Below are 27,645 nucleotides of genomic sequence, written 5' to 3'. Positions count from 1 at the left end.
GGATACTGGAAATTACACATGCTTCACAGTGAGCCTGTGAATATTCTCATTTATCCAGGTCATGGTTATCCCCAAAGAAATTTAAGTCAATAGCAACTGACAAACAACCAAGTCCAGTTGCTTTTGACTTACATTTCTTTAGGGATATGATACACAGTATTTTCAAGATGCTCTCTTGTGTGTGCTTTGTTTGTCCTTGCAGGTACACACATATGTGCAGACATTCAGACAATCTGGTCATCATCATTTATTTCTGTACAAAAGTCCTCAAAGAAATTCAAAGTTATGGAGCTTCATTACTTTACAAGCCCAAACCACATATACAACACATCCATTTGGTGTACAGTTAAAACAAGCCAACTTTACCAAGAGGTACAAATCTTTTTAAGAGGAGCAATAATGGTTTCTTACGTACAGTATACATACAGGACGGTAATAACATCATAACTCAAAAGATGGCCCTTGTAGATTTGGATTAACTGTGTCTGTACAATAAATAAGTATAAAATATATCTCTTAGCAATCTGTGGATTTTTAAAAACACATTAAACATACAAAACACTAAATTACTGCTATAACCTCCGAAAAAAGACCAGCTATTTTGGGAGAGGGAGGGGAATCCTTTTCTCGCCAGATTGAAACTAAGATTTTTCTTGTTATTTTAAATGGGGAAATTACCACATTTAAAAATTCCCTGATTAAACATTCAACGGACAATTTAATTTAATATTTTATATTGTTATGGGCTTCTTGCTGGTTCATTTAAAAAACAGTGACAGATGGATAGCAAACACTGATATGAAAAACACCATGGGAGGAAAACATCACAATATCAAGTGAGCGAGTGCTCGTAATGAAACAGAGCAAGTTAACAACCACTGGTCTGCTCGCAAAACGAGGAATGTTTCGCGTTTTGTATCTTCTTTACTCTATTCTCTCTTTAAACAGTTTAGTCAAACAAAGCAGGCACATAACCAAGCAAATAATTCACTCAACTTCTACAACTGTCAATTACCACAGAGACCTGCATGGAGAGGATGCTCGGTGATGCAAAAACATTTTACATGCGTTTGATTAGCTAGCTCACACTTTATTAGTATTTGCGCCCTCTGTTCATATACAGGCTTTGCATTCACATCATAAATTGCCAAGCAGCCATGGCTGATGGTCCATTGGAGACGTGGCCAGTAGTTATATAAATATCAAACAACCAGGGCGGAAAATTGATTGGAAATGATTGTTGGTACGTTTTTTTTTTTCTAATGTAGGTTATTGTGAGAAAGAAAAATGGCAAACCCTGTCTACTATGAAACTCAGTCATACACAACTCTTTGTAAAAGCATTTGTTTCTTTCCAGTGTTCTGTGCCAATGCAGGAAGTAGTGTGAAACAATCAGAGAAAACAAACTCTGGTGGATTTGACCAGTTGGTTTAGTTGGTTTAGACTGCTGTGAAAGCATTCAACCTAACTTTGGTCCAGACCAGACTGGACTGAAACTGCTTGGAAAGAAGTGAGGGAAACTTCTTTTTAACGTAGAGACTGAAACTTCATGCTTAAACACTAGGTTGTTGAAAGACAACCATTTTTTGACCATGACAGATTATGAGGCATTCATAAAACACCATCCACCCCTCCAGGATAGGAGAAATACTCCAGACTGAAAACTAATGACAAATAGCGCCCCCATTTGTAGTTGTTTGGTGTCTCAGTATCATTTTGCAGGTAAACCAAAACTCTGAAAAGTATTTTGCAGCATTTATGCGTATCTCTATGTCTCTTTGTAGCCACTTTGCATCTCTTTGTGATGGTTGCTGTTTGTGGCCCCCTGACTCCCTTGAGACCCTGGGTCTGGCAAGTATAGTCGTTTTGAAATGATGATTCCATTTATTCAGGGAAAAAATCTATCCAAACTGACCTAGGCCTATGTGAAAAAGTAGTTGCCCCCTAAACCTAATAATTGGTTGTGCCATCTGTGGCGGCAACAACTGCAATCAGGTGTTTGCGATAACTGGCAGTGAGTCATTCACATCGCTGTGGAGGAATTTTGGTCCACACTAAGGGCTCATCCTCACATGACGCGTTTTTCTGTATTGGTTAGGCCAACCATCCACACAGCCGGTGTTATCAGAGCCTGAAACCGGTCTTTTTTGTAAACAGGTCCGAGAGTGGGAATATTTGAGACAGAGTCTCCCCGTCTCTTCTTCTCCGTTGTTGGTGTATTTTTGTGGGCTGGCATGTGTATTACAGCGTCTTTAGTCAGTTTCACTGGCCTAATGACAGAGCCATAACATGCTTGAGGGTTCATATATCCCATATGGCCAAGGAAAGCTTTGTGATTACCAGTATGAGCTGCAGGATTTGGCTAGGGAAGGGGCATCTGATCTACTTTGCACCTTAACTCCTAAATGGTCACATGGTGGTCACAACACTCAATTTCTCATGAGCACCTGTACCCTCAACTTGCCCATGACTGAATTTGGAATGTGGGGAACTTCTTTTAATGTTCTTTCAAACTCTCTTTTTTCCTTCTTCACACAACTACAATATCACTTTCATGTGAACAAACAAGTGTAACACCATGAGTTCCTTTGAAGACAGTAAGCACCATTGTTCACATCTGAACATTTATTTTACCCCAACTTTTTGCACCATTGTGTCCAAGAGGGCCTGCCACTCAAAATTACTCAAAAGTGATTTTTTTTATCAAATGGGAGTGAGTGGAGAGCCAGACAGGGGGCAGATTCCATCTGGTTGACTGCTAAAGCAGCAGAACAGGATGAACAGCCTCTCAGGAGTTTTGAACGATGAGTACTGCTCATGTTCCTGTCCATCTATTTATAACACTGTCGTGAAATAGCAACATCTAACAGCGTCAGTGTCACTTTTTCATTTAAAAAAAAAAAGATCTCCCCAATATAATGTTTCAACCATCGAAAACAAAAGCACTATTGACGACTCTCCTGGTCTAATACTTTTTTCTTCTCTCACTACTTGTGCTTGTCCAAAGAAAACAACAACAACACACACACAGACAATAAAGTATAGCTTACTGGCGGTAGCATGCAGTTAAAGACACAGGGTGAGGCTCACCAGTAGCCTTCAGCCTTCACCATGACCACAGAGTCAGAGATGACAGAGAAACAACAGAACTGTTAAACCCTCCTGCTTCCCTGGAGTCACCGGTATGACTACGTATATTTTACCTTTCCCATGAGTTATGTTAACAAACAATGCACAGTAAAGCCTGTGGGCTCCGACGGGACTTCATGGGACATTCAAGTACACCTCATAGACTCATGCTGTATTCAGGTACACCTCATTATTGTGGCATTGCCGTCAGTGCGGAAAAAAAAGCTCTCATCATCCATCATCTGCAACCGCTTATCACAGTTGCGGTTGGCGGGGGGGCTGGAGCCGATCCCAGCTGATAATGGGTGTGAGGTGGGTATACCCTGGACAGGATGCCAGACTATCACAGCGCTGACATATAGATGACATAGAGACAAACATTCACACTCACATTCACACCTACGGCAATTTAGAGTCATCAATTAACCTAGCACCTGCTAGCTTTGGACTGTGGGAGGAAGCCGGAGAACCCGGAGAAAACTCACACAGAGACTGGGAGAACATGCAAACTCCACACAGAAGGGCCTGGCAGATCAGGGCTCAAACGCAGAACCCTCTTGCTGTGAGGTGACAGAGCCAACCACTACACGCCTGTGTTGCAAAACAATGCTTAGATCAGAAATGGAATGAAATCGTTGTGTTACAAATTTAAAGTGAAATCGAATTGTAAATTTGGAGAATGGTGACACCCCTATCCAACAGTGTCTGAAACTCACTACACACACATTGAAAAATTTTGTAACTTTCTGAAATGGACAATCGCGCCCACTTCAACCAGTGATTTGGCAGGTTTGAGGAGCTGTGTGAGATTCTCTTTTTCACTCTTCACACTATCTTTTAAAGTGTACAAACAAGTTCAAGAGGGCGAATGTCTTCGAGGGGAGACTGACCCAAAGTGTGCAATGTTATCCCCGTTTGCGCAATCATCACATCTCACCCTTCTCAGTAACTGTAAGGTCTTCACCCGGCCTTCAAGTCGGACTGTTCCTTTTGCCTTTAGACTTGTTTAAACAACACATCATATTAAGTAGTTCATTCCAAGAATCTCTTTTCACAGTGTCATCCAACAGTGACACAAAGTGTACAGACACTCTGCTGTAGATGTCAGAGTATTGGTAAACCAACAGCGAAATCTGTTAGGGGACAAACTATGTATGTAATATTAAATTCCATACCCCAGCTTCTATACCAAAACTATACCTGGTGTAGCATGAGAGGACTCAGTTTCTTTTACTTATGATCTAACAAGCCTACTGAAACACCAACATGAACCAATGTGAGTTATTATTAATAATGTCCAAATGTTTTTCATGTTAACTTAATTTTCGGCGTAAAATCATCCCAGGGTCTTTTTTGGAAAATACACTAATTAAATAAGCCATTGAGGCAATTATTTTTCGTCCAACAACTATTACTGGAGTAATCCTGTAGAGACGCTAAGGTGTCGTGTAAGGACTGTTTTCATGCTACTGCAGAGGTTTGGTGTTATTATTGGAGCAGTATTAATGGTTAAAAAATGCATTTTAATGCCTTCACCGTGCTGCCCTGAGCTAGTCAGTTTTAGCCGCATTCGGCTGTTAGCAACTGTCCCTGATTTCCCCGTTAATAGTTGTTACACGAAAAAAATTGTCTCGATGGCTTATTCAATGAGTGTATTTGCCGAAAAAGACCCTGGGGTGATTTTACGCCTGACTTTCACTTTAACCGTCCAAATCCAATACACTTTAGCCGACAAGCTAACATTATGTAAACACAATAATTATGTTAGTGACACAATAACAGTGATTAGTCACAAACAGAAGCAATAACAAACATGTCTATTAATATCTGGTGAGACCGCCACATTTCTGCAAACACCATTGGCTGTTCTGATCTGTTATTGTTGCTAGGACCTCCAATATGGGTGCCAGCGGTAGTGCGGTCACCTTAAAGCCCTCTACTGATGGGCTTCCTTACACAGTTCATCACGGGCAGTGCTGGCTCTGGGGTCTCCCCCTTCTCAATAAACCGAATCACGTCATTCTTTCTCACCGCCAAACCTAGAAAAAAAACATGGACAATGGTTTGGAGCAACTGGCAGTGTGTGTGTGTGTGCGTGTGTGTGTGTGTGTGTATGTGTAAATGTGCATTTGTTTTCTTTCTTCTGGGGGGCGGGGGGGGGGGGGGGTATAATGTGTGTCAGTATCTGGGAGCTACAAAGTCTCTTGGCTGTCCTCCCCACTCTGCCTGCCTCTCATAGCTTCATCTTGTGGACCACAGGGACAGGCAGGACCTGATGGATCTTGGCTCGGTCAGTATCAACCTCCAGATGGATCCAGTCAGGGTGGAAGGAGCCCTTGAAGCCCACAAATGCCAGCTTATCTGCAGGGAGGCCAAATGACATTAAAATGAGTGAAATCAGTGATGCCCTGCCTCACATTCATTTCTACAGAGCACAGTTCTGAACAGGAGCCTCCGGTTCTGCAACCTGGAAGCAGGGGGCTACTTTAAAGGTTGGTTACTGCCAAATGTTGCTGCTTTTCTTATGCTTTTTCTTGTGACTCATGTAGAGTCATTATGAGTATTATCATACATAGTCCTCTTCTACTGGAGGAGTTCACACTGACAGGAGAGACAGCACAACGTGTGTTGTGTGTTCAGAGCAGGTAGGGGATCTGAATAATAATAAGGAATATTTTTTTTCAGGCAGAAATTGGTCAATTTACAACTCTCACGCCCCTCCCCCTCTATCACGAGCTCCTCCGCTCCCTCCCATCGAGTGCTCGTTAGTGCTTGTGCACCAGATTTCTGTAAAAGCGCCCGTGTCTTCTCTTCTCTAACTTACTCATAGATAGCAACTGCTAACGTCATTTAGCATATTCCTAGCTTGAGGCGTTGTGCCTGTGATATTGTAACATGCACGGGGGGTGGGGGGGTGTCTGTGGCATGTGCACGAACTGTGACTGAGAGTCAGCTCTGAGCTGAGTGGACAGGATCGATTTTTGTAAAACAAACAACAGGCTCTATGTGCATGCAGAGGCACGTTTTTTTTTTTTTTTTTTTCTAAAACCAAAATCATGTTGTTCTATTGGAGCATAGTGCTTCCGTGAACGTGATCAAACAAATGTTGCCGACTGCCCGTTTAAAAAAAGGACATCATCTGTGTCAGAGGCAAAGCAGCGGGTGTGGGAGGAGTTCAGAGAAGTCATGGAGAAGGACTTTCGGGCGGCACCAAGGTGCTTCTGGAAAACCATTCGACATCTCAGGAGGGGGACTGTCCAAGCTGTTTACAGTAAGAACGGGACGCTGGTGACCTCAGCTGATGAGGAAGTAGGGCGGTGGAAGGAGCACTTTGAGGAACTCCTTAATCCGACTAACACGCCGACTTCTGTAGAGGCAGAGCTGGAGGCTGATGGGGAATCATTGTCAATATCCCTGCCGTAAGTCAACTCCACAGTGGCAAAGCCCCAGGATTTGATGAGATTCCTCCAGAAATGCTGAAAGCTTTGTGTTTCCAAACCCACTTCAACATTCAACATTGCGTGGAACTCTGGGACAGTGCCAAAGGAGTGGCAGACTGGGGTGGTGGTTCCTCTGTTTAAAAAGGGGGACCAGAGGGTGTGTGCCAATTACAGGGGTATCACACTACTCAGCCCCCCTGGTAATGTCTACTCCAAGGTGCTGGAAAGGAGGGTTCATCCTATAGTCGAACCTCAGATTGAAGAGGAACAATGCGGATTCCGTCCTTGACGTGGAACAACGGACCAGCTCTTCACTCTCGCAAGGATCCTGGAGGGGGCCTGGGAGTATGCCCATCCAGTCTACATATGTTTTGTGGATCTGGAGAAGGCATATAATCGGGTCCCTCGGGAGATACTGTGGGAGGTGCTGCGGGAGTATGGGGTGAGGGGTTCACTTCTGTGGGCCATCCAATCTCTGTACACCCAAAGCGAGAGCTTTGTCCGGATCCTCGGCAGTAAGTCGGATTCGTTTCCGGTGGGGGTTGGCCTCCACCAGGGGTGCGCTTTGTCACAAATCCTGTTTGTGATTTTCATGGACAGGATATCGAGGCATAGTGGTGGTGGAGGAGTTCAAGTACCTCGGGATCATGTTCACGAGTGAGGGGATGATGGAGCGTGAGTTTGGCCGGAGAATCAGAGCAGCAGGGGCGGTGTTGCAGTCGCTCTACCGCACCGTTGTGACGAAAAGAGAGCTGAGCCGGAAGGCAAAGCTCTCGATCTACCGGTCAATCTTCGTTCCTACCCTCACCTATGGTCATGAAAGCTGGGTCATGACTGAAAGAACGAGGTCGCGGGTACAAGCGGCTGAAATGGGTTTTTTCTCAGGAGGGGGGCTGGAGTCTGCCTTAGAGATAGGGTGAGAAGTTCAGCCATCCGTGAGGAACTCAGAGTAGAGCCGCTGCTCCTTTGCGTTGAAAGGAGCCAGTTGAGGTGGTTCAGGCATCTAGTAAGGATGCCCCCTGGGCGCCTCCCTAGGGAGGTGTTCCAGGCACGTCCAGCTGGAAGGAGGCCTCGGCGAAGACCCAGGACTAGGTGGAGAGATTATATCACCACACTGGCCTGGGAACGCCTCAGGATCCACCCGTTAGAGCTGGTTAATGTGGCCCGGGAAAGGGAAGTTCGGGGTCCCCTGCTAAAGCTACTGCCCCCAAGACCCAACCCCGGATAAGCGGTTGAAGATGAGATGAGATGGACATCTATGTGGATACATTTCCTATAGGTAACATGTCTTTTCTCCTTGATCTTCCTGTGTTTTCATACTTTTCCAGCACATGATCAGAGATTTGTAGCTGCAACCATAATGTTATGTTGAGTTCTGTTGTTTTCCATTCCATTACTTTTGGTTGTGCCAACAAAGAAGAATTGGGCAGATTTCTACACATTACTGAATCATTGTATCCCTAGAACCTGGGTAAAATGCAACCAACAAAGAAACAGCGCTATGAATCACATTTTGTTTAAAATACTACGTGTTATGTCCAGTACGTTCCAGGTACAGTACCCGCTGTGATCTCAGTAGACCTTTGTAAACATATAGAGTTAGTTACCTTTCAATTTCATACTTTTCTCTGCTCCAAGTCTTTCCAGGACTTTAGTCCAGGGTCCTCTAGTGACCAGGCGGCCCTTTGACGTAATGAGGACGATGGAACTAGAGAGACAGCACATCATATTAGTATTCACATGTAGCTGATAGCGGTTGCATGTGTCTTTTAATCTGTGTGTTATTGTGGAGCCTTAGACAATATTATGTCAATAAAGTGATGTGAAATGATCATGTATGTATGTATGGCTCGCTGCAAGGCGTGTTCATTCCACGCATAGCTCAATTTTAACATGGTCATCAACAGTGATTTTTGCCGTAGTTGTCAGAGTGCTGGGGTAAACCAATAGCGAAGTCCATTAGAGCAGACTATATACAGAAAAGTTTGCCACATCGTGCTGGTAAACCACCATAAAGAATCTTAAACAGTGTTGAATAATTCTGAGTGTAGTTGGACAGCAAAGTAGCAGCTTTTACCCGTCTCTCAGTCCACTGACGTAGTTGTCTATCTGTGCAGGGATGCCCTGTAATATGGAGTTCCTGAAACCTTTTTTCTCCACCACCTTCCCATCATGCCCGTCAATTACTGTCAGCTGCACTCCATCTTCTGGTTGGTACAACTTCCTGCCGTTCACCTGTCACAACAGAGCCAGCCAATCACATTACAGTTCTGGGATCTCTAAAATGACACCACTGAACACTGCAATAATGTCACTAATTTAGAAGAAGTGACATCTAATAACAGGTCATATATAACAACTTTTAGCACTTTTGAAACAAACTGAGATTTAAAGTGCTTTATTAAAATAGTAGAAGTTAAACTGCAAAAAAGAAAGCACAAATCAACCAGTGGAATGGTTTTAAGTAAGCATTAGGTGATCAGCTCTAAGAAAAGTCTTTGTAGACTTCATAAATGTGAAACATGTCTAGGCTAATCTCTGGAGATCCTTTCCACAGTCTTTATATAGCCGGTACATTCAACCTGAGCAAAAGCTGGGCTGTAGGGGCTCAGAACAGTAATGTAGATAGGAGCCAAGACTCGTCTTTATCAAAGTTGTAGGAATTAAAGACAGAAAAAGGGTTAGTTCAAAGTTTTTTAGAAGAAACGTCCACAAAGATGGGACTTGCAAGGGACAGATTCTAAAAAGGTCATCATTTGAAGCAGCAGAGACCAAGATATCCCTTGTATGAGTCAAACTCCAAACACAAAAAAGAAAAGTGATAAATAGCGTGACCAACACCAAGAAAATGGACCACATCACACCTGTCCTTAAATCTCTGCACTGGCTCCCTGTATGTAAAACGATAGATTTTTATAATATTTCTACTGGCCTAAAAGGCACTTAATAGTCTGGGTCCAAAATCCATCTCTGAGCTGCTTGTTAGATCTGAAGCCCCCAGACTCCTCGGGTCTTCAGGGACAGCTTTACTCTGTTTTCCCAGGGTCAGAACTAAAAAGGCTGAAGCAGCATTCAGTTTTTATGCTCCACACCGGTGAAACGAGCTCCCTGAACACCTGAGGGGCCACAGACTGTCAGTTCTTTTAAATCAGGCCAAAAAACACTTCTATTTACTGCAGCTTTCCCATAACCCAACATTCAGGTGATCTTAACTTTCTAATTTTAAACCTTTATGGGCTTTTTAAAATCAATTATTGTTTTAATGACTTTGTCTTACTATTCATGCATTTGTTTATCATTTTTAATTATTGGCTATTTCATTGTCCTGTATGGAAGCCCTAAAAGGTCATACATTACATTTTGTTTTCCCGTGATAACGAGATATTTTCAGAATCAGAATCAGAAATACTTTAATAATCCCAGGGGGGAACTATTTTCATTGCAAACTCCAGCTATACAAACAACATATTAACAACAACAATATATACATACAATAAGCTATATACTTGGAAAAACAGAAATATAAAACTGTATATATATATATATATATATAATAACAAATTTACAATATTTATATTTACAAAAGTACTGTAATAATGTGCAAAAGAACAGATTGTCTGTGGTTGAGTCTGAATTGAGGAGGTGACAGACTCTCCTAGGGATGTGTTGTATAGTTTAATGACCAAAGGCGGGAAAGATTTCCTGTGGCGCTCTGTGGTGCATCTGGGTGCGAGGAGTCTTCTGCTAAAGGTGCTCCTCTGCTGGGCCAGTGTGTCATAGAGAGGGTGGGAGACATTTTCCAGGATAGACTGGAGCCTGGACAGCATCCTCCTCTCTGCCACGGTCGTCAGGGTGTCCAGCTCCTCCCCCACGACATCACCAACCCTCCTGATCAGTTTGTTCAGTCTGTTGGTGTCTGCGACCTTCAGCCCACTGCCCCAGCATGTGACAGCGAAAAAGATCGCACTGGCCACAACAGACTCATAAAACATCCTTAGCATCGTCCGGCAGATGTTAAAAGATCTCAGCCTCCTCAGGAAGAAGAGTTGACTCTGGCCCTTTTTGTAGACAGTCTCTGCATTTCTAGTTCACTTCAGCTTGTCGTTAAAGTACACCCCCAGGTACTTCTACTCCACTAGAGTGTCCACAGGGACCCCCTGGATGGAGACAGGGGTCCCAGGTGTTTTTATTCTCCTCAGATCCACAACAAGCTCCTTTGTTTTAGTCACGTTGAGCTGAAGATGATTCAGCTCACTTCAAGTGACAAAGTTGCCCAACAGTCCTGTATTCACTTCCATCCCCTTTTCCAATGCAGCCAAATATTGCTGAGTCATCAGAAAACGTCTGAAGGTGGCAGGACTCAGTGCAATAGTTGAAGTCTGAGCTGAAGAGGGTGAAGAGAAAGGGGGGAGAGGACAGTCCCCTGTGGGGCCCCAGTGTTGCTGACCAACCTGTCAGACACACAGTTCTGTAGGCGTACATACTGTGGTCTGCCCATCAGGTAATCCACAATCCAGGACACGATGGGGCCTCCACCTGCATCACAGCAATCTTCTCACCCAGTAGAACCGGACGGATGGTGTTGATTGCACTGGAGAATTCAAAGAACGTGACTCTAACAGTGCTCGTAGGCTTGTCCAGAACTGTAGACTCTGTTCATCAGGTAGGTGATGCAGTCCTCAACTTAGCTGCTCCAGGACGAGTCTCTCCATGGTCCTCATGATGTGGGACATCAGGGCCACTGGTCTGTAGTCCTGAGGGCCACTGGGACGCAGCGTCTTTGGCACAGGCACGAGGGAGGATGCCTTCCAGAGCACAGGGACCCTCTGGAGGTGCAGGCTCAGGCTGAAGACTTGACTCAGTGCTCCACACAGCTGGGGGGCACAGACTTTAAGCACCCTGGGAAATACACCATCGGGGCCTGCAGCTTTGCCAGGGTGGAGTCCCGTCAGTTCAGGCGTAAAGGACACGGTAGAGGTGTCCATTAGGGGAGCGCTGAGGTCATCAGGTTGTGGAGGACATAATGTAGAGCAGGGTTGAGGGGCAGATAAGGGCTCTGTAAGGGGGAGGAGTAGGGGGGGGGTAAAGTGGCATTGGTTGAGGGGCCGGCAGCAGCAGAGTCATGTGGGGGATGGGCCGCAGTATCAAACCTATTGAAAAATAGGTTTAGTTCATTGGCCTGGCCCACATGGTCCTCCAACACTGTGCTACCAGGGTTTATTCTCCAGCTTTCTCCTATAATTGTCTTTAGCCTCCCTGATTTTAAGTTTCAGTACCGCCTGCACTCTCCTCACATCATCACAGTTGCCATCTGAACACTCTCTTCTTTTGATTCAGGGTGGCCTTAATGTCCTTGGTGATCCAGGGTTTATTGTTGGCGTAGCAGGTTACAGTCCGAGCTGGGACATTGCAGTCCACACAAAATGTTCTTATTCTGTTTTCTTGATCCGTTTTCTTGTGAGCAAGATCATTTTCCTCCATTTTCCCGAGATAACGCCATATTAATTTGATAGACAATGAATGAGTTGTCATAGGCCTGAGATTTCCATCACACCTGACATGTCATGCCTCTTAAAGACTTCTCATATCTTGAAGAACACTACAGACAACACTGACAGATGATTTCAGTTGGTTATTTACTGTTATGAAATTAAACTGTAATCTGTATATTTATGTGCACATTGGAAAACTCCTCCCATTGCTGGTATTTATGTTGTTATAATATAATATTGTTTAAAATAAGTTTGTTTAAAAAAAACAAAAAAACAACAACAATGTAATTAATGAGGACATCAGGCTCACTCACGACTCTGATAATACATTATATTACATGATCTGTAATAAAAAGGCATAAAGCTGTTTCAGCCTGTGTCAGGCCTCGATTGAAGAGAGATGGGATGGTGATCCATATTCTCCTGCTCCTCTGACATTGATACACTGAATCATGTTTCCTGCAAAGATTTAATAGACTACACTATCGTTTTGTTTTCTCCAGATCTCAAATTAATCATCTCGTTATCACAGGAAAACAGAGGAAATAAAATGTATGTAATGTATGACCCTTTAGGGCTTCTGTAGTCCTGTATTGTATGATTATTCTGTTATCTTTTTATGATGTTATTCTTTTCTTTTCTTTTATCTTTTCTGTAAAGCACCATGGATTGCTGCTTGTATGAATGGTGCTATATAAATAAATTCCCCTTGCCTTTAACTCCTAAGTTTGTGAGTAGGAGTAAAAGTGAAGCTACAGGATTTTCCCAGGTTTGTGACGCTGATGTCATTTCAGTTTGATAGTGAGCCAGTGTTCCTTCTGATCAGAGGATTTGATGTTTCACTTTTGTTTTCAATATTTGCATTTAGCTAAATAAGAACTGGACAATAATTCAATGGATTCAATATTGTGAAAAAAGAATTGAGATTTCATGAAACGTTGTCTTAATTGACAATAACAGGCACATGCTCTCTGAAGTACTCCGAGGAAATATCATATGAAAATTGCAGTTTTGTTTTTATAATCAAACTTTACATTATTTACCACACAGTTCAATGTGATTAACATCAACTGGATTACATAACCCGTAATCAGATATTGTGTGTATTAAGATAAAGAAGGCGATAGAAGGGGGAAGATATAAATCATCATAAGGATATAAAAATGTTGAAAAACCAGCTAGGTTACTGCAATATTCACTTCATTGATGATCTAATTTCTAAAGTTGTTAATAAAAATGTAAAAAAATACTCTTTTCATTTGTCAAGTATTTCATTTTACAACAAAATATGGTTATTTCATATATTTCATTCACATATTTCATCTATTACTGGAAAACAAGCTGTTTCATGATTTATATCATTATGGCGATTTCGGACTCTCGCCTAGCCCTAACTTGAAGGAAGTTAATTTACATCCAAAGGGGTAAGAATACAGGCGGCTGTCTAACTGGACAGTGTTGTTGGCCTAAGTGTAAACATGTGCATCTGTGTTGTGTCTCTGAATGATACTCTTTAAATCCAGTATATTGTATAACTGGTGGTCTGAGTCTGAGCTGTTGAACCAAAGAGACACTAACTCTGTCTGTCATAAAGGATACCTCAGTAAAGGCAAAGTCCTCCTTGATGTGGAAGAATCGAGTGTTGTAGGACTCCAGTTTCACCTCCAGGAAGTGTTCTGAGTGCTATGAGTCAACAAGCAAATAAACAGTTGGAATTAATACATAATATCTGACGTTTCACACAAGCAATTTAAAGTCAGTGTTGACTCAGCGCAATCACAAAGCTAAACAAATGACATCACAGCTGCTGATCTGTGGGAAGCCATATTCTATGTGTGCAATAGACCTTTTGACCTTGAGAAACATTGTCCCGACCGTCAAGACAAGACCGTCAAATGATTTATATGAATATATACAGGGTTCCCACACCTTCTTACGCAAAGGTCAAATGAAATTCAAGATCTTTCCAGGCCATATTCCCCCAAATTAAAGCACCCAACATGGCATAGTTTGAGACATGACTCAAGATGAATTACAGTTACAGCAGAAACTTCTGTTAGAACTACTGATGGCCCAAGGTCTAGGCTATTAGGAAATAATAGTGACAAACAGGTAGCAGAAAACATCCTGAAACATGTTGCTGACATCAAATTACTTTTCAATGATACATATGAAGTTTCATTGTTTTGAGAATCATCCCATTCTTTTTAAGAATAAGTGTAATTCTGGCGCAAAATCATCCCATGGTCTTTTTCAGCACTTACCTACATAAATGAACCATCAAGACCATTCTTATCATTAATCAAATATAAATGGCGAAATCCTAAGATAGAGTCCCTAACAGCCGGATGTGGCTAACAGTGATTAGCTCGGGGCAGTACGGTGAATCTTTTTTAACCACTAATACTGCTGAAAATACCAGCAAACCTGCATGCATGAGAAGAGTCCCTACACAGAAAAACATTGAGTTAGTGAACCCAGAGTTTATTAAAATAGTTTTTTAAAGACTTACCAACTGGCCCCTGTACCAGCTCCTCTCATAGTAAAGTCCATTCAAGTCGATCAGCAAAGTCAATCCAAAAGTTTTCTGTGTAGGGACTCTTCTAATGCTGCTGCAGAGGTTTGCTGTTATTTTCAGCAGTATTAGTGGTTAAAAAAGACCTTTGAATGCCTTCACTGTACTGCCCCGAGCTAATCAGTGTTAGCTACATCGGGCTGTTAGCAACTCTTCAGGATTAATAGTTAATACATGAAAAAAAATGTCTCGATGGCTTATTTGATGTATGTTAGTGCTGAAGGAGACCATGGGAGGATTTTGCGCCGGAATTCCACCTACCCAACTTTTTTGGAAAATATCAAAAGAACTTTCCTATTCTTGCAGAATATACTGTATATAAACTCAAGCACTTTAGTCGACCCATGTTTATTTGTGTCTATTTTCAAAAACTTTCAAGGACATGATTTTTTTTAACTTTCAAGGATTTCAAGGACCCGTGGAAACCATGCATATAAATCAAATTTTGTTAATTGGTGTGTTGCCTGTGTCATATCTGCTATGACAAGTCAACAAATCTGCAGTCTGACTGAGACTAGTGAGCTAGTTACTGTGTTCCCACTGTGTGACTATGACTTTGCTGTAGTTTATATAGGACCCTCAAAATATCTCACAGTGCGACATAAAAGTACAGAGCACAACTGGTTTATCCAATGTGTGAATTTCTGTGACTCCTGCACATACAGCAGCTTTAGAACGGTATAATCTTCTGCATAGAACTCCCTGTGTAGAGAGTAGTGAATACTGAATGAGCCTGATACATATTTGGTTCAGTAATATTTACAGTAAACAGGGTTTTGGGGCACTGATTCGGTTACTGATTCTATACTCAGATGTCAGTGACCTCCGTCATCACTCTCCACTAACAGCGTGAGCAGTGTCAGTTCCACTCTGTCTATGAAAACAGCTGTGTAGGAAATAATGCCCCCCTCCTCTTCTCACCAGCCTGGCGTTAGGTATCTTCCTGGGCATGGGGACATCCACAACGGGCAGCTCCGCATGTTTGGGGTAGGCCTGGGCCATGCAGTTGCTGGGTAGACTGCCTTTAGGGATGACGGCTGTGATCTTCACCCTCTCACAGCCTTTGACAGAGCAGAAGGCAAACTGCTCCCTGTCGTTATGGGCGTTCACCTTCAAGAAGAGCAGGCTGCAACACACAGTAAAGCTTTAGGACTCATACACACGTACAAATTGCAAACAAACTGCTTACCTTTTTGTAAAATTGCCTATGGAATCACCAAAGACAAAAAAAACTGTGGCTGTATCCCTCCATTATCGGAATACAACCCTGACAGGATGATTCAGGACTCAGGCACAAATCATTTTCTTTTCTGTAGCTCATAATTATGACTGACTATCTAATTAGGAGCACATATCTCTTTTAAGTCGACATGACAAGGATCTCATAATTATGATCTCCTGATGAGCAAAGATTAAGCTGGTCATCAGTCATCCCTATTTGAGGAGAGAGTCATTCATGTCACTGTGTAATGTGGATGCTTCTATTATCAGTGTGGTATTCTGTGTCTTGAGTGAATAACCAGTCAGATGTCCAATGCTGTTATGTAACTAAAGCAGCAGTGTCCTCACTGATATGGATGAATATGAAAATATGAACATGAATTCATGTTTTTCAGAATTGGGGGGGCATGTCTCGTCCCCCCCGGGATCTGCACCCATGGAGCTGAAAGCCTTGGGATTGTTCACACTCCGATCATCTCAGTCCTCTGTGGAGCAGTTAAACCAGTACGGGCCGCTTCATGGACACAGAGCCATGCGTCTAAAAGTCCAGCAGGCTATCAATCCAAATCCTTTGCTATCATTTGGAAACAGTTAACAGTTAATAGAGCTTAAATTAAGTAAATAAGTGACAGAATGGAATGGGTTACACCAGTGGACTCATAGTTATGAGAACTTTTTTTTGTAATTATGAGATATTAAGTCTTTAATATGAGGTAAGGTCTTAATATTTTTTTGTTGGTGAATGAACATACTTAAATACTATCGGAAATGCGAGTTCTGCCAGACAGAATCTGGGCTTAGGAGAAGTTTAGTGACTCTTAAATCTTAAATATTGCTCATCATTTCATACTGAATGATGTTTTCTGATGGTTGATAAGTGTTGTTTGCTTGTGAGATGAGATGATAATGTGGTGGTGTGTGTGTGTGTGTGTCTCTCTCTCTGTCTCACCCTGTGTCTTCCTCCCAGTAGTAGTATCCTCTGGCCAGGTGGGAGTGGTTGACCTTCTCCCTCTGTGTTGTCCTCATGAAGACTCCGGTCTTGCGGGTCTGCTTGGTCAGGCGGTTGTGGATATCAGAGATGACGGTGAAGGCGGTGCCTTGTGGGTAGCAGAGGCCCACATTGATCCAGTCATTTCTGAAACAGCCCAAACAGAGCAGTATACTGATTTAATCTCACAGCAGAGCCTTTGAAACATCCATGATTAGAACACACAGGTTTTTTTCTGCCTTTGTCTAATCAGGGGAATATCACATGATTCATACATAGACTGAAAAGTAATATTTTGATAAATTTGTGTTATTATTTTTATTATTATTATTATCACTATGTTACCACTGTTTTCTTTTCATAGACAAAAAGAATAATCACTTAAGAGTAATAACTGCTCAAGTGATTGGTAATGAAAATATGAGTCCTAGCTGGGGTGAAATGGAAAAAGAAATCTGCTATAGAAACATGCAAGGACAACATTACACAGGGATTAGTAACCATGTGAATGGATTGCTACACTGTCAATGGTGCAGCTGAAATTTAGTGAGTGGTTAAAATGAAGCTTAACCTTAAACGTATACTCTAATATTCTGTATACAGTGAAATATTATATCTCAAAATACACCTGGCCTCTACTTTATCTTCATATCTAAATGATACATGCAGTACATTTTATTATTATAGTATTACATATTTAGCATAACGTTTAGCTGTAAAATGAGAACATTTGTTACCAAGTAGAGGCAAAACCAACCTCTGTGGGTCAGGTGCTGTGGATCTTGCAGATGACATTAGTAGCACAGAGAGGGGTAGCGATACATGACTGACACAGATGATCTGATTCATTGTGCTGTGTGGATATGGTGACAATATGAAAAAAGCCTTCCTACCAACAGGGTGTGAACCACAGCGGAGCCAGGGGAGCTCGGCTCCTCTTAATGAGACATGAGCTCCCCTCAAGAGGAAATTCGGGGGTCTCTAAAATATTGACAATATGATATTTAGGCCCTGAATTTTTTATTTTACTGGATTTTCATCATCATGGATCATGAGTAAAATCGGGCTATTATTGATGTATGATCAATGCATGAGGGTGACTCCTCACTAATTCACTATAATAAAGTTACCAGCATGCATGATATTCTTGACATCACCATCAAAGTGTGGCGGGGCAAAAACGACACTCACTTTAAAGAAAAGAAAAATCTCTCTTAGTCCCACTCTAGTCCGCATACAGATGTGTCAACAAGTAAACAAGGTTTTACCAAAAACATATAGAATATAGTACACCCCTCTGCAGAGTACTGTGCCCCGCTTTAGTTGGCCATCTTGTATCATACTGTGTGTTTACTGATTATTATATGCCAGATGTGCTGACATTGGCCTACATGCTTGCAGCTATGAAGGTTTCTTTGCAACAAGAAAACCATTTCCTATTTTGATTGCACCTCTATTTAAAAAATGATCATCCCAAATAAGCTGAATTTGGACAAAACTGAAGCGTTCAATATGAATCAACTTCAGACCCACATTTTTAACTCCCCCTAAGTCAACAGTTCATTAACAAGACAGAAAGTGAAAAAGGTGTTCATCGATTTAGCTCAGCAGTTTTTAACCAAATCTGCCAAGGTCCTTCTTCAAAGCTATAGGAAGAGCAGGAGGTGGCTGCATTTGAATATATCATACTAAAAGAGGCAACCAGAACGGCCCACTAAACTGTGATCAGAAGACACACAGCAGCTATTTTCTTCAATCCAGTCAAAAAACAAACTGTCCTATTTCAGCTCTCACTTGCTGTAATCCTCTGTGAACTGTAGATGGGGCTATTGGACTTTTCACCATGCATGGAATGACACTGCTTTGGCTCTATACAGACAGGGTGGACTCAGGCCATGGGGAACAGCTGACACGCTTGAACTGACAACCAGCTTTTATGCAGTTCAAATAGCTGAAGGCCACACTGCAGCATCTGGAGGGAGGAGCACAAAGTGAGTCTCACCCCATTTCTGTGGTGAATCTTGGTGAATGGCAGGAGTGAGAGGAATGAGTTGATGGCCTCCATCACTGTACTTCACTCACCATCAAGGGTCCCCAGGAGTGACCTCAGGAGCTACCCTGTTATTTACAGAAAGCATTTAAGGAGGGCTCAGTGCTCAAAACTAAATGAATCAGCTAACTTCCCATGTCATCATTCATACTGCAATGAATCCCTCCTTCCTTCCTGTCTGTCTCCACTACTGTACACCTTGTACATTAACATACAAATAGACACATTATCCAATTTGCTGATGATTGTGCGCTCATAAGTCTTCTGAAGGAGAGGAGCGCCACCATGGGCCTGTGGTCAATGACTTTCTATCATGGTGTGATGATTGCTTCCTCCAATGGAGCTTGCCAGAAACAAATGACATCATCTTCAGGCAGCCTTTTCCAATCCCTGCACGCAGCACCATTAGAGGTGCTGGTATCAAGTTGGTGGATGATTTTAAATATTTAGGCATCCTTCCTCATAACAAACTGTTTTGAATCTCATGCTGCTTCCATGATGGAGAAGGTCCAACAATGCCTTTTTACTGAGGGAAATATATTTGTTTTGATGATTTGAGATGATGACAGGTTTTACTGGATCAGTCTTGATGTTCTGTATTGTTGCTTGGTAAAGACCTTTACAACACGCAGGTGCTCAGGTAGGCTACTTCAGAGTTTCAACAATCACCTTCAGGTCGTTGTTTTAGAGTGCTGGTTATGAGCAAATAAAAATACTTTGAACTTTGAACTTCTGTATATATTCTTTCTGGATAGCAATTCAGCCACTTCATGAAGAGTTAGGTCATCAGGAAGCAATACTCTGTAACCAACAGTCCATGTTCCACGGTGATTGGCCAGGTGTGTAGAGGTGTGAGACTTAAAGTTTTACTCCATAGCCATAATCTATCCTGATTTTGCCTATTTTACGTTAACCGGCCTGGAAACCTCCTGCATTGACTAACGTTAGTCAGGCAGACAGCTGTATTACGTCGTTGCTCAGCGATGATTGTTATATGTAAAAAATCAAAGACTTAGGGAATGTTTGTCCAGTTTACCAGAGGAGAAGTGGGTTAAGGAGCCCACTCAGTGTCTAGAGGCGACATCCCCACACACATTTATTCTACCTCAATGAATCACCAGGTAATGCAGAACTATGACAACCATCCCTTTCTCTGTGGTTAATATACTGTCGTTTTAATTTTACTCTGTGAAACAAAACAAACAGCCAAGGCTTTGTCCACCTAAGGTTAAATTATTATGTGATCATATTTGTTTTTATAAACTCAGTACTCACTCCTGTTTTTCGTATAAGCGCCTATAGAACACTGAGGTCTTCTCTTTTGTTTTCACTTGCAGCCTTTTACATGACATGGGTTACTGTCTTCTATAAGATTTGAGATTCCTTGCTTCTAGTGGCCTCTGTGGCAGTAAGATGTAACTGCAGGTGAGCTTTCTTGTCACATACGGTGGTCACTATGTGTTTTGACAATCATGTTTTTTTTTTCTCTTTTGCAAACGTTATTGAAACACATTCACCTCAATACTGACTCAGAAGTTGGAATTTCCATGTGAACGCAGCATATCCGTAGGTGACGATCTGGGCCGACAGACCAACCGCTGTCAGCAGAGTCACTAACATGGAGGCTTATTTACATGTAAAGAGGGAATGCCTCCACAGACACAGATATTGAAATACTCAGAAAAAAAGGCAACAAGTTCTTTCATTAGTGGGTCACATGATCAATCAACATTGTTTTAACTCACTCTGTGATAGAAAAAAGGCAATTAAATAGATGGAAATCTTACGGAGTATAAGGTTTGAACTTCTCTTTCAATCTAACTAAGCTAATTAGTTTGAAGCATACTGAACCCTATAGGGTCAATATATTTCTTTGCCAGACCTGTATCTACACAGCGCTGGAGCGGGCTTCAGGGCTCACTTTTTTCTAACTCCACACAAACAGGTTTATTTCATCTTCAAACTTATAGTCCTACTACAGCCAATCCTGTGACCCAAGTGACATCACTTGAGGTGATTTATCAGACTTCACTAAGCTTCCTCCTGAGCAACAAAAGGCTTCTTTCAAACTTTTTTTTAATTGGTTGAGTAAGCCTTTAAGGTGTGAGTATCCTTCAGAGAACTAGATATGAGCATATGTTAAGACCAAAGTGTTTAGCTCTGTTCTCATGATCCTGCTCAAAGGTGGGTTGAATCAGAGCCTCCTCCTGGCTACATCCCACTGCCTCTGTGATCTTTCTCCAACAATTCTGTCTCTGTGTGTCTTTGTTGGCTTGTCTAACGAATTATACAAATGGGGTTAATGGCAGGCACTTTTACACAGTCTCTCCTCAAAAGCATTTATGGCGTTGCTCTCAGTTGTACACATGAAAAGCAACAGAACTGGGTGTCTGAAGATTGAAAACCACAGAGCTTGTGAGCTTGTTGGGTTATCAGGTTTGGAAAGTGTTAAGACAATTTTACAAGCACTTAGTTTGAAGTGCATTAAGTTCCTCTAAGACTTTGGTGCATCCTAAAGGGACGAGCCCCCCAAAAAGGAAGACAACTGTATGAGGCAGTATGGCCCTACTCTACCTCCTAGTTGGCTCAGTAGGCCTTTGATCGCCCATCCACATCGCTCTCAACTGATTGCCCCTGCGCTGTGAGATGACGTAGTATGAAGAGCGACAGCAGTAGGGAGGAAGGAACATATACTTTTGCCTGGGAGAGTGGAGTTTGTTTAGTATTTTAACCCAAACCATGATCTCCACCTACCTTTTCCTTACAACATGCCCAGATCTAAGTTTTTGTGCATCTTGTCCAACTGTTTTGGAATATTTTCATCTGACCAAATCTGCAGTAAACACTCCACCTCCGCATCACACCAACGTAAACCGCCGTAGGCCTCTTGCTCATGCTCGTACACGTGCGCAAGCTCATGCTCGTACATGTGCAAACATGCTTTACAAAAGCCCACCTCTCCCAAACGGTCCGTAGCTGGCAAGCGTACGGTTGCACTCACACTAGTCAAACGAACTAGACTTTAGCCGTGAAACGTGTACGGATGGACAGTGTGAGTGCGCCCTAAGTAACGTTAGTTTTGTTTGAATTCACAGCAAGCTAACAGCGACCATTACCATGTGAATAGATACTGATGCTGGTAGATGTAGCAGACCCCTCTAACATATATCTGTATCTCATATCTCTAGGGCTGATGACCGGGGTTCAAAATTCACTTTTTTGATCACCGGCCAATGTGTCAATCAGAATTTTAAACTGGCCAATTTTTTTCCCGGTGAGAATAAAAGAAATGAGTGCCACAGTGAATGCATTTGATTATTAATTTAGTTCAACGCTGAATTTTGGATTTTACTTTGCTAACGTTAGCTAACTCCCTCCTCTTTAGTCATTTAGTTTAATCTGAATTTATGACTTTACTAACGTTAGCTAACTCCCTCCTCTTTAGTCATTTAGTTTAATGCTGAATTTTTGACTTTACTTTACTAGCGTTAGCTAACTCCCTCCTCTTTAGTCATTTAGTTGTGCTACACCAAACCTCTGCAGCAGCATGAGAAGAGTCCCTACACATTAACCAAAGCACCAATGGGCTCCTTCCTTTTGGATTGACTTTGGTAATTGACTTGAATGGACTTTACTATGAGAGGAGCTGGTACAGAGGCCAGTAGGTAAGTCTTTAAAACACTCTTTAAATAAACTCCGGGTTCGTTGTTGGTGTTTCGTTTTCTGTGTAGGGACTCTTCTCATGCTACTGCAGAGGTTTAGTGTTATTTTGAGTAGTATCAGTGGTTAAAAAAGACCTTTTAATGCCTTCACCGTACTGCCTCGAGCTAATTAGTGTTAGCTAACAGCCAGCCACTGCCGGTGTTGTAGCGACTCTCCAGGATTTCTCTGTAAATCGATCATAGTCTTTCATTGCGACACCATGAGCCACAACAAGGTCAATGGTGTGACTAAAACAGTGAGTAGGTTTATGTCCACTCTGACTGAAACCAGTCAAATATAATAGAGAGATAAACGCAGTACTAAGGCTGTCATTATCAACGTCCACATGACTCAGATAGAAATTCAGAGGTTTTCTTGTTAGAATGATATGATATGTGCAAAGCTAAGTTCATTCAGCATATGTTTTTCTGTCTTCTGCTAGCAAACAGAGTTGAGGAGTCACCTTCATACAATACAAAGTCAATGGAGAGTGCTGTGGAGGCCATGAGTTCATACCCGCCAAAAGAATGTGGAAAACTGTTTAATGCAGCTACGGTCTTTTCACATGTTGACAGCAATCATTGTCTCACATGTGTAATGTGTTTTAGACAAATCTCAGTTTTTTTCTTTACACAGACTTTAAAGTCTACATCCCATATGTGATTTCTAATATTAGCTTGTGCGCCTTTTTTTTTTTAGTGTGTTATGCCCTTTTAATATCTTTGTCAAGAACAGTGTGCTATTTAGATTTATTTTTTGCTGTGATATAATGTCGGATGGGCTTGAATTTGTCTGTCCTATAATCTGCCCAGAGACTGCAAATTAAAATTAGCCGTTTGAAGAATCTTACTTTATGTGTGCTGTCAATGATAAATTATCATAAAGTAAATTATTCTCACGTGTTCAAACAATCCAAACTACCAGTAGTCTACCTGCTGTAAACATGCTCTATGTGAAGGTGGTGTTTGTTAATAGTATGTGCTGACACCAGTGCAGCCCGTGTGTCCACTGACTTGTTGAAGTTGATGAGCCAGATGGTGACCTCAGCAGGTGCTGCCTGGTCCCAGTGGATGGTGTAGCCTTTGGCTAGCGTGATCACTGGCTGGAACTGCTGGTAGTGTTTCTTCTTCCCCAGTGCGCCCTCTAGTGTCAGGGGCCGATCAGGGTACTCATCCCTCACCATATGCATGTTCAGGTTGGCAGGGTTACGTGTCTGAACGTAGATCTGAAGAAAACAGACCGTATAGTTAGAAGGCTGGTTCTAAGAATTGGACAAAAAAAGAAAAGAAAAAGAAGCATTATCCAATATCAATATCATTATATCTTTCTTCTCATTTTGTCTGAGTTAATGGGTCCCTGGACTCCCCTGGCGTGGCCAAGCACCTGGTGTCGGTGTTTCTGTTATTCCATTAGTTTATCCATTCAGTCTTGGACAGAATTCTGACCATAATAACGGAAAAAACATAAAGGAAATAACACAAACTTCTGTCTTAATGATGACATTATTTATAAGCAATTCAAGAGTGGTTTTGCTGCTTCACTGTAGTCAGGGTCTGGTATGAACAGAAGCTTATTATGGCAGATAATAGACATTACAACTAACATCACTATCACTGAGACAGTTCAGTGACTTCATGATTCCTCTCTACTTGTGTTATTGTTATGCTACCTTTTAGCATTTAAGACTAGCAAGATGCCTGGGTGTCAGTAGCCAACAATGCTATTTTATTTAAACCTAACCATGTAGTTTGATTATTTAAACCTAACCATGTAGTTTTGTTATTTAAACCTAACCAAGCAGTTTTGTTATTAAACTTTAACCAAGTAGTTTTAATATTTTAACCTAACCTGTAGTTTGGTTATTTAAACCTAACCATGTAGTTTTGTTATTTAAACATAACCAAGTAGTTTGATTATTTAAACCTAACCATGTAGTTTTATTTAAACCGTACCATGTAGTTTGATTATTTAAACCTAACCATGTAGTTTGATTATTTAAACCTAACCATGTAGTTTGATTATTTAAACCTAACCATGTAGTTTGATTATTTAAACCTAACCAAGTAAATTGATTATTTAAACCTAACCATGTAGTTTTATTATTTAAAGCTAACCATGTAGTTTTGTTGTCTAAACCTAACCAAGTAGTTTTATTGTTTAAACCTAACCATGTAGTTTTATTATTTAAACCTAACCATGTAGTTTTATTATTTAAACCTAACCATGTAGTTTTATTATTTAAACCTAACCATGTAGTTTTTTTCATTTAAACCTAACCATGTAGTTTTGTTATTTAAACCTAACCATGTCGTTTTATTATTCAAACCTAACCATGTAGTTTTGTTATTTAAACCTAACCATGTCGTTTTATTATTCAAACCTAACCATGTAGTTTTATTATTTAAACCTAACCATGTAGTTTTGTTATTTAAACCTAACAATGTAGTTTGGTTGTCTAAACCTAACCAAGTACCATAGTTTTGTTATGTACATCCAACCATATATACACTTGCTCCATGCACAACTTCACTACCTTAATAAGATTGCTTTGAAGTTGTTGGAAGACACTCTGAATGAGCTATGCAAGCAGTTTCCCTCCACTTGCAATCTTTGTGCTAAGCTTAGAAAAACATCCTGTGTCAATCTGCGCACTGTACACAGAGATACTCTGGTTAAATATCTTTCCCAAAACACATTCAATGTCATAAATTAAGTTAGAAAAAAAACATTTTCACATTTGTGATAAACATGAATAATAAATAATCTTATTCTTGTTTAAGAGTTCTTCTAGCATTGCTCATTTTCCTGACACCAACATCCTTAACGTGTTTACACACAGTACAAAACATCCAGAGCATTGACTTTACCTTTCACACGGAAAGAACTCAAAAGAACTCATTTATGATTTCAAAGAACTTTGTTTGGGATATGAGAATGCAAGTTTATTTATTAGTGATTGAGAAGGAGAACATGATCACCTGTGCATAGTGGCCGCTGCAGATAGCAGCCTTCCAGTCGGGCACGTCAATGCAGTCGGGGTGACGGAGAAGCCAGTTGTCCTCTTTAACCAGGAAGGCTCCGGGATACTCGCTGACTGAGCCGTCGATATCATGGAAAATAGTTGTCTTGTCCCCATCCATCTGCATCTTATTGAACCAGGGACCAGGCTCCCCAAAGAACACCCGAGACGTGATCTGCAGCAGAGGGATAAAGTTGACAGGCGTACATTTCTGCTCATAGTGGGTATTTATGCCTATATACTGTACATCACTCATGATCATATCCAAAACTCCAAAGCTTCTGAATGTACTGTATTTCTTCACTCTCATTAAGGTGGAAAAGTCTCTAAAACAACATTTAAAACAAAGTTTAGACTTTTCAATTTTCACTAAACAATTGGCTTAATTTGATCTGAACTCATATTGTTTACAGTAAATGGGTTGGTCTGGTGGTGAGGACAGCTAAGAATGCTCGATTTCCGATTACAAATGAACGCAGCATAGCCGTTGGTGACGATCTGGGCCGACAGACCAACAGCTGTCAGCAAAGAGTGCTCCCATTAGTGGGTCACATGATCAGTCACCATTGTTTTAACTCACTCTGTGATAGAGACAAACTTAAAAGACAATTAACTAGATAAAAGAAATAATTTTACACAGCATGGGGTTTCTTAATTTATTAAAGTATAAATTAGTTTCACACTTATGTAAGTTTGATTCATTTAAGGTTTTTTTTCAGTCCTAAGTATTTGTCATCTTTTCTTATTTGTAAAAAAAAACTTTCATTCCAGTGTCCAAAAAGGAGGTGACTAAATATGGGAATCAATTTCTAAATGGTGGTGCTATATAAACAGTCTGAATTTTTTAAATGTAGTTAAAAAAGCTTTGGATGAATATTTTCAGGTTGAACTCACTAAATGAATTCAAACACAAAATGAATTCCAAGAGTTACATGTCACATTTTTCCCTTGACGATGTAAAGGTGACCTGTGACGTTTGTTTGTACACAAACATATTCAAGTTGTGTATCCAACAACTGAGCGCCGCAGTGTTAGAGTTCACCCCGTTGGACGAGAGGGTCGCCTCCTTACACCTGCGGGTGGTAGGGGGGAAAACTCTGACTGTTGTTTGTGCATATGCACTGAACAGCAGTTCAGAGTATTCAGCCTTCTTGGAGACCCTGAATGGAGTCCTGCATGGGGCTCCAGTAGGGGACTCCATAGTTCTGCTGGGAGACTACAACGCCCACGTGGGCAATGATGGAGACACCTGGAGAGGCGTCATTTATTAGACTTCTGTGCTAGTCGCGGATTGTCTATAGTTAACACCATGTTCGAACATAAGGATGCTCATAAGTGTATGTGGTAACAGAGCACCCTAGGTCAAAGGTCGATGATCGATTTTGTGATCGTATCATCTGATCTGAGGCCGTATGTTTTGGACACTCGAGTGAAGAGAGGGGCAAAGCTGTCAACTGATCACCATCTGGTGATGAGTTGGGTCAGAGGATGGGGGAAGATTCTGGACAGACAAGGTCCCTGTCCGAGAGATCTTTGGCGGAGCTTTTCTGGCATCCCTGTGGAGGTTGGGGGTATTGAACCGGAGTGGGCAATGTTCAAAGCTTCCAATGCTGAAGCTGCAGCGGTGAGCTGTGGCCTAAAGGTCTTAGGTGCCTCAAGGGCCGGTAACCCTCGAACTCCGTGGTGGACACCGGTGGTCAGGGAAGCTGTCCGACTAAAGAAGGAGGCATTCCGGGATATGTTATCTCAGAAGACTCCAGAGGCAGTTGCAAGGTACAGACAGGCCAGAAGGGCTGCAGCCTCTGCTGTGTCAGAGGCAAAGCAGCGGGTGTGGTAGGAGTTTGGAGAAGTCATGGAGAAGGACTTTCGGGCGGCACCAAGGTGCTTCTGGAAAACCATTCGACATCTCAGGAGGGGGAAACCGGGAACCGTCCAAGCCGTTTACAGTAAGGACGGGACGCTGGTGACCTCAGCCGATGAGGTAATCGGGCGGTGGAAGGAGCACTTTGAGGAACTCCTTAATCCGACA

At 41.7% G+C, this 27,645-nt stretch overlaps 1 protein-coding gene across 3 annotated transcripts in view; it reads right to left on the bottom strand.

Annotated features, from left to right (window-relative positions):
* Positions 1–245: 245 nt before the first annotated feature.
* Positions 246–27,645, bottom strand: part of cemip (cell migration inducing hyaluronidase 1) — a 255,839-nt gene continuing 228,439 nt past the window's right edge. For all 3 annotated transcript variants that reach the window (XM_083918244.1, XM_083918245.1, XM_083918246.1), the window contains exons 22-29: positions 25,576–25,791; positions 23,611–23,822; positions 16,807–16,992; positions 15,558–15,762; positions 13,661–13,744; positions 8,647–8,804; positions 8,177–8,277; positions 246–5,490 (exon numbers count right to left, since the gene is read on the bottom strand). In XM_083918244.1, coding sequence (XP_083774370.1) covers positions 5,363–5,490; positions 8,177–8,277; positions 8,647–8,804; positions 13,661–13,744; positions 15,558–15,762; positions 16,807–16,992; positions 23,611–23,822; positions 25,576–25,791 — 1,290 coding nt within the window. In that variant the 3' untranslated portion in view covers positions 246–5,362. The remainder of the gene's footprint in view (positions 5,491–8,176; positions 8,278–8,646; positions 8,805–13,660; positions 13,745–15,557; positions 15,763–16,806; positions 16,993–23,610; positions 23,823–25,575; positions 25,792–27,645) is intronic.

This window comes from Echiichthys vipera, assembly GCF_963691815.1.
Source record: "Echiichthys vipera genome assembly, chromosome: 1".
NCBI lineage: Eukaryota > Metazoa > Chordata > Actinopteri > Perciformes > Trachinidae > Echiichthys > Echiichthys vipera.
Note: the sequence above shows the minus strand (reverse complement) of the source record. Positions and strands in the feature narration are given on the sequence as shown.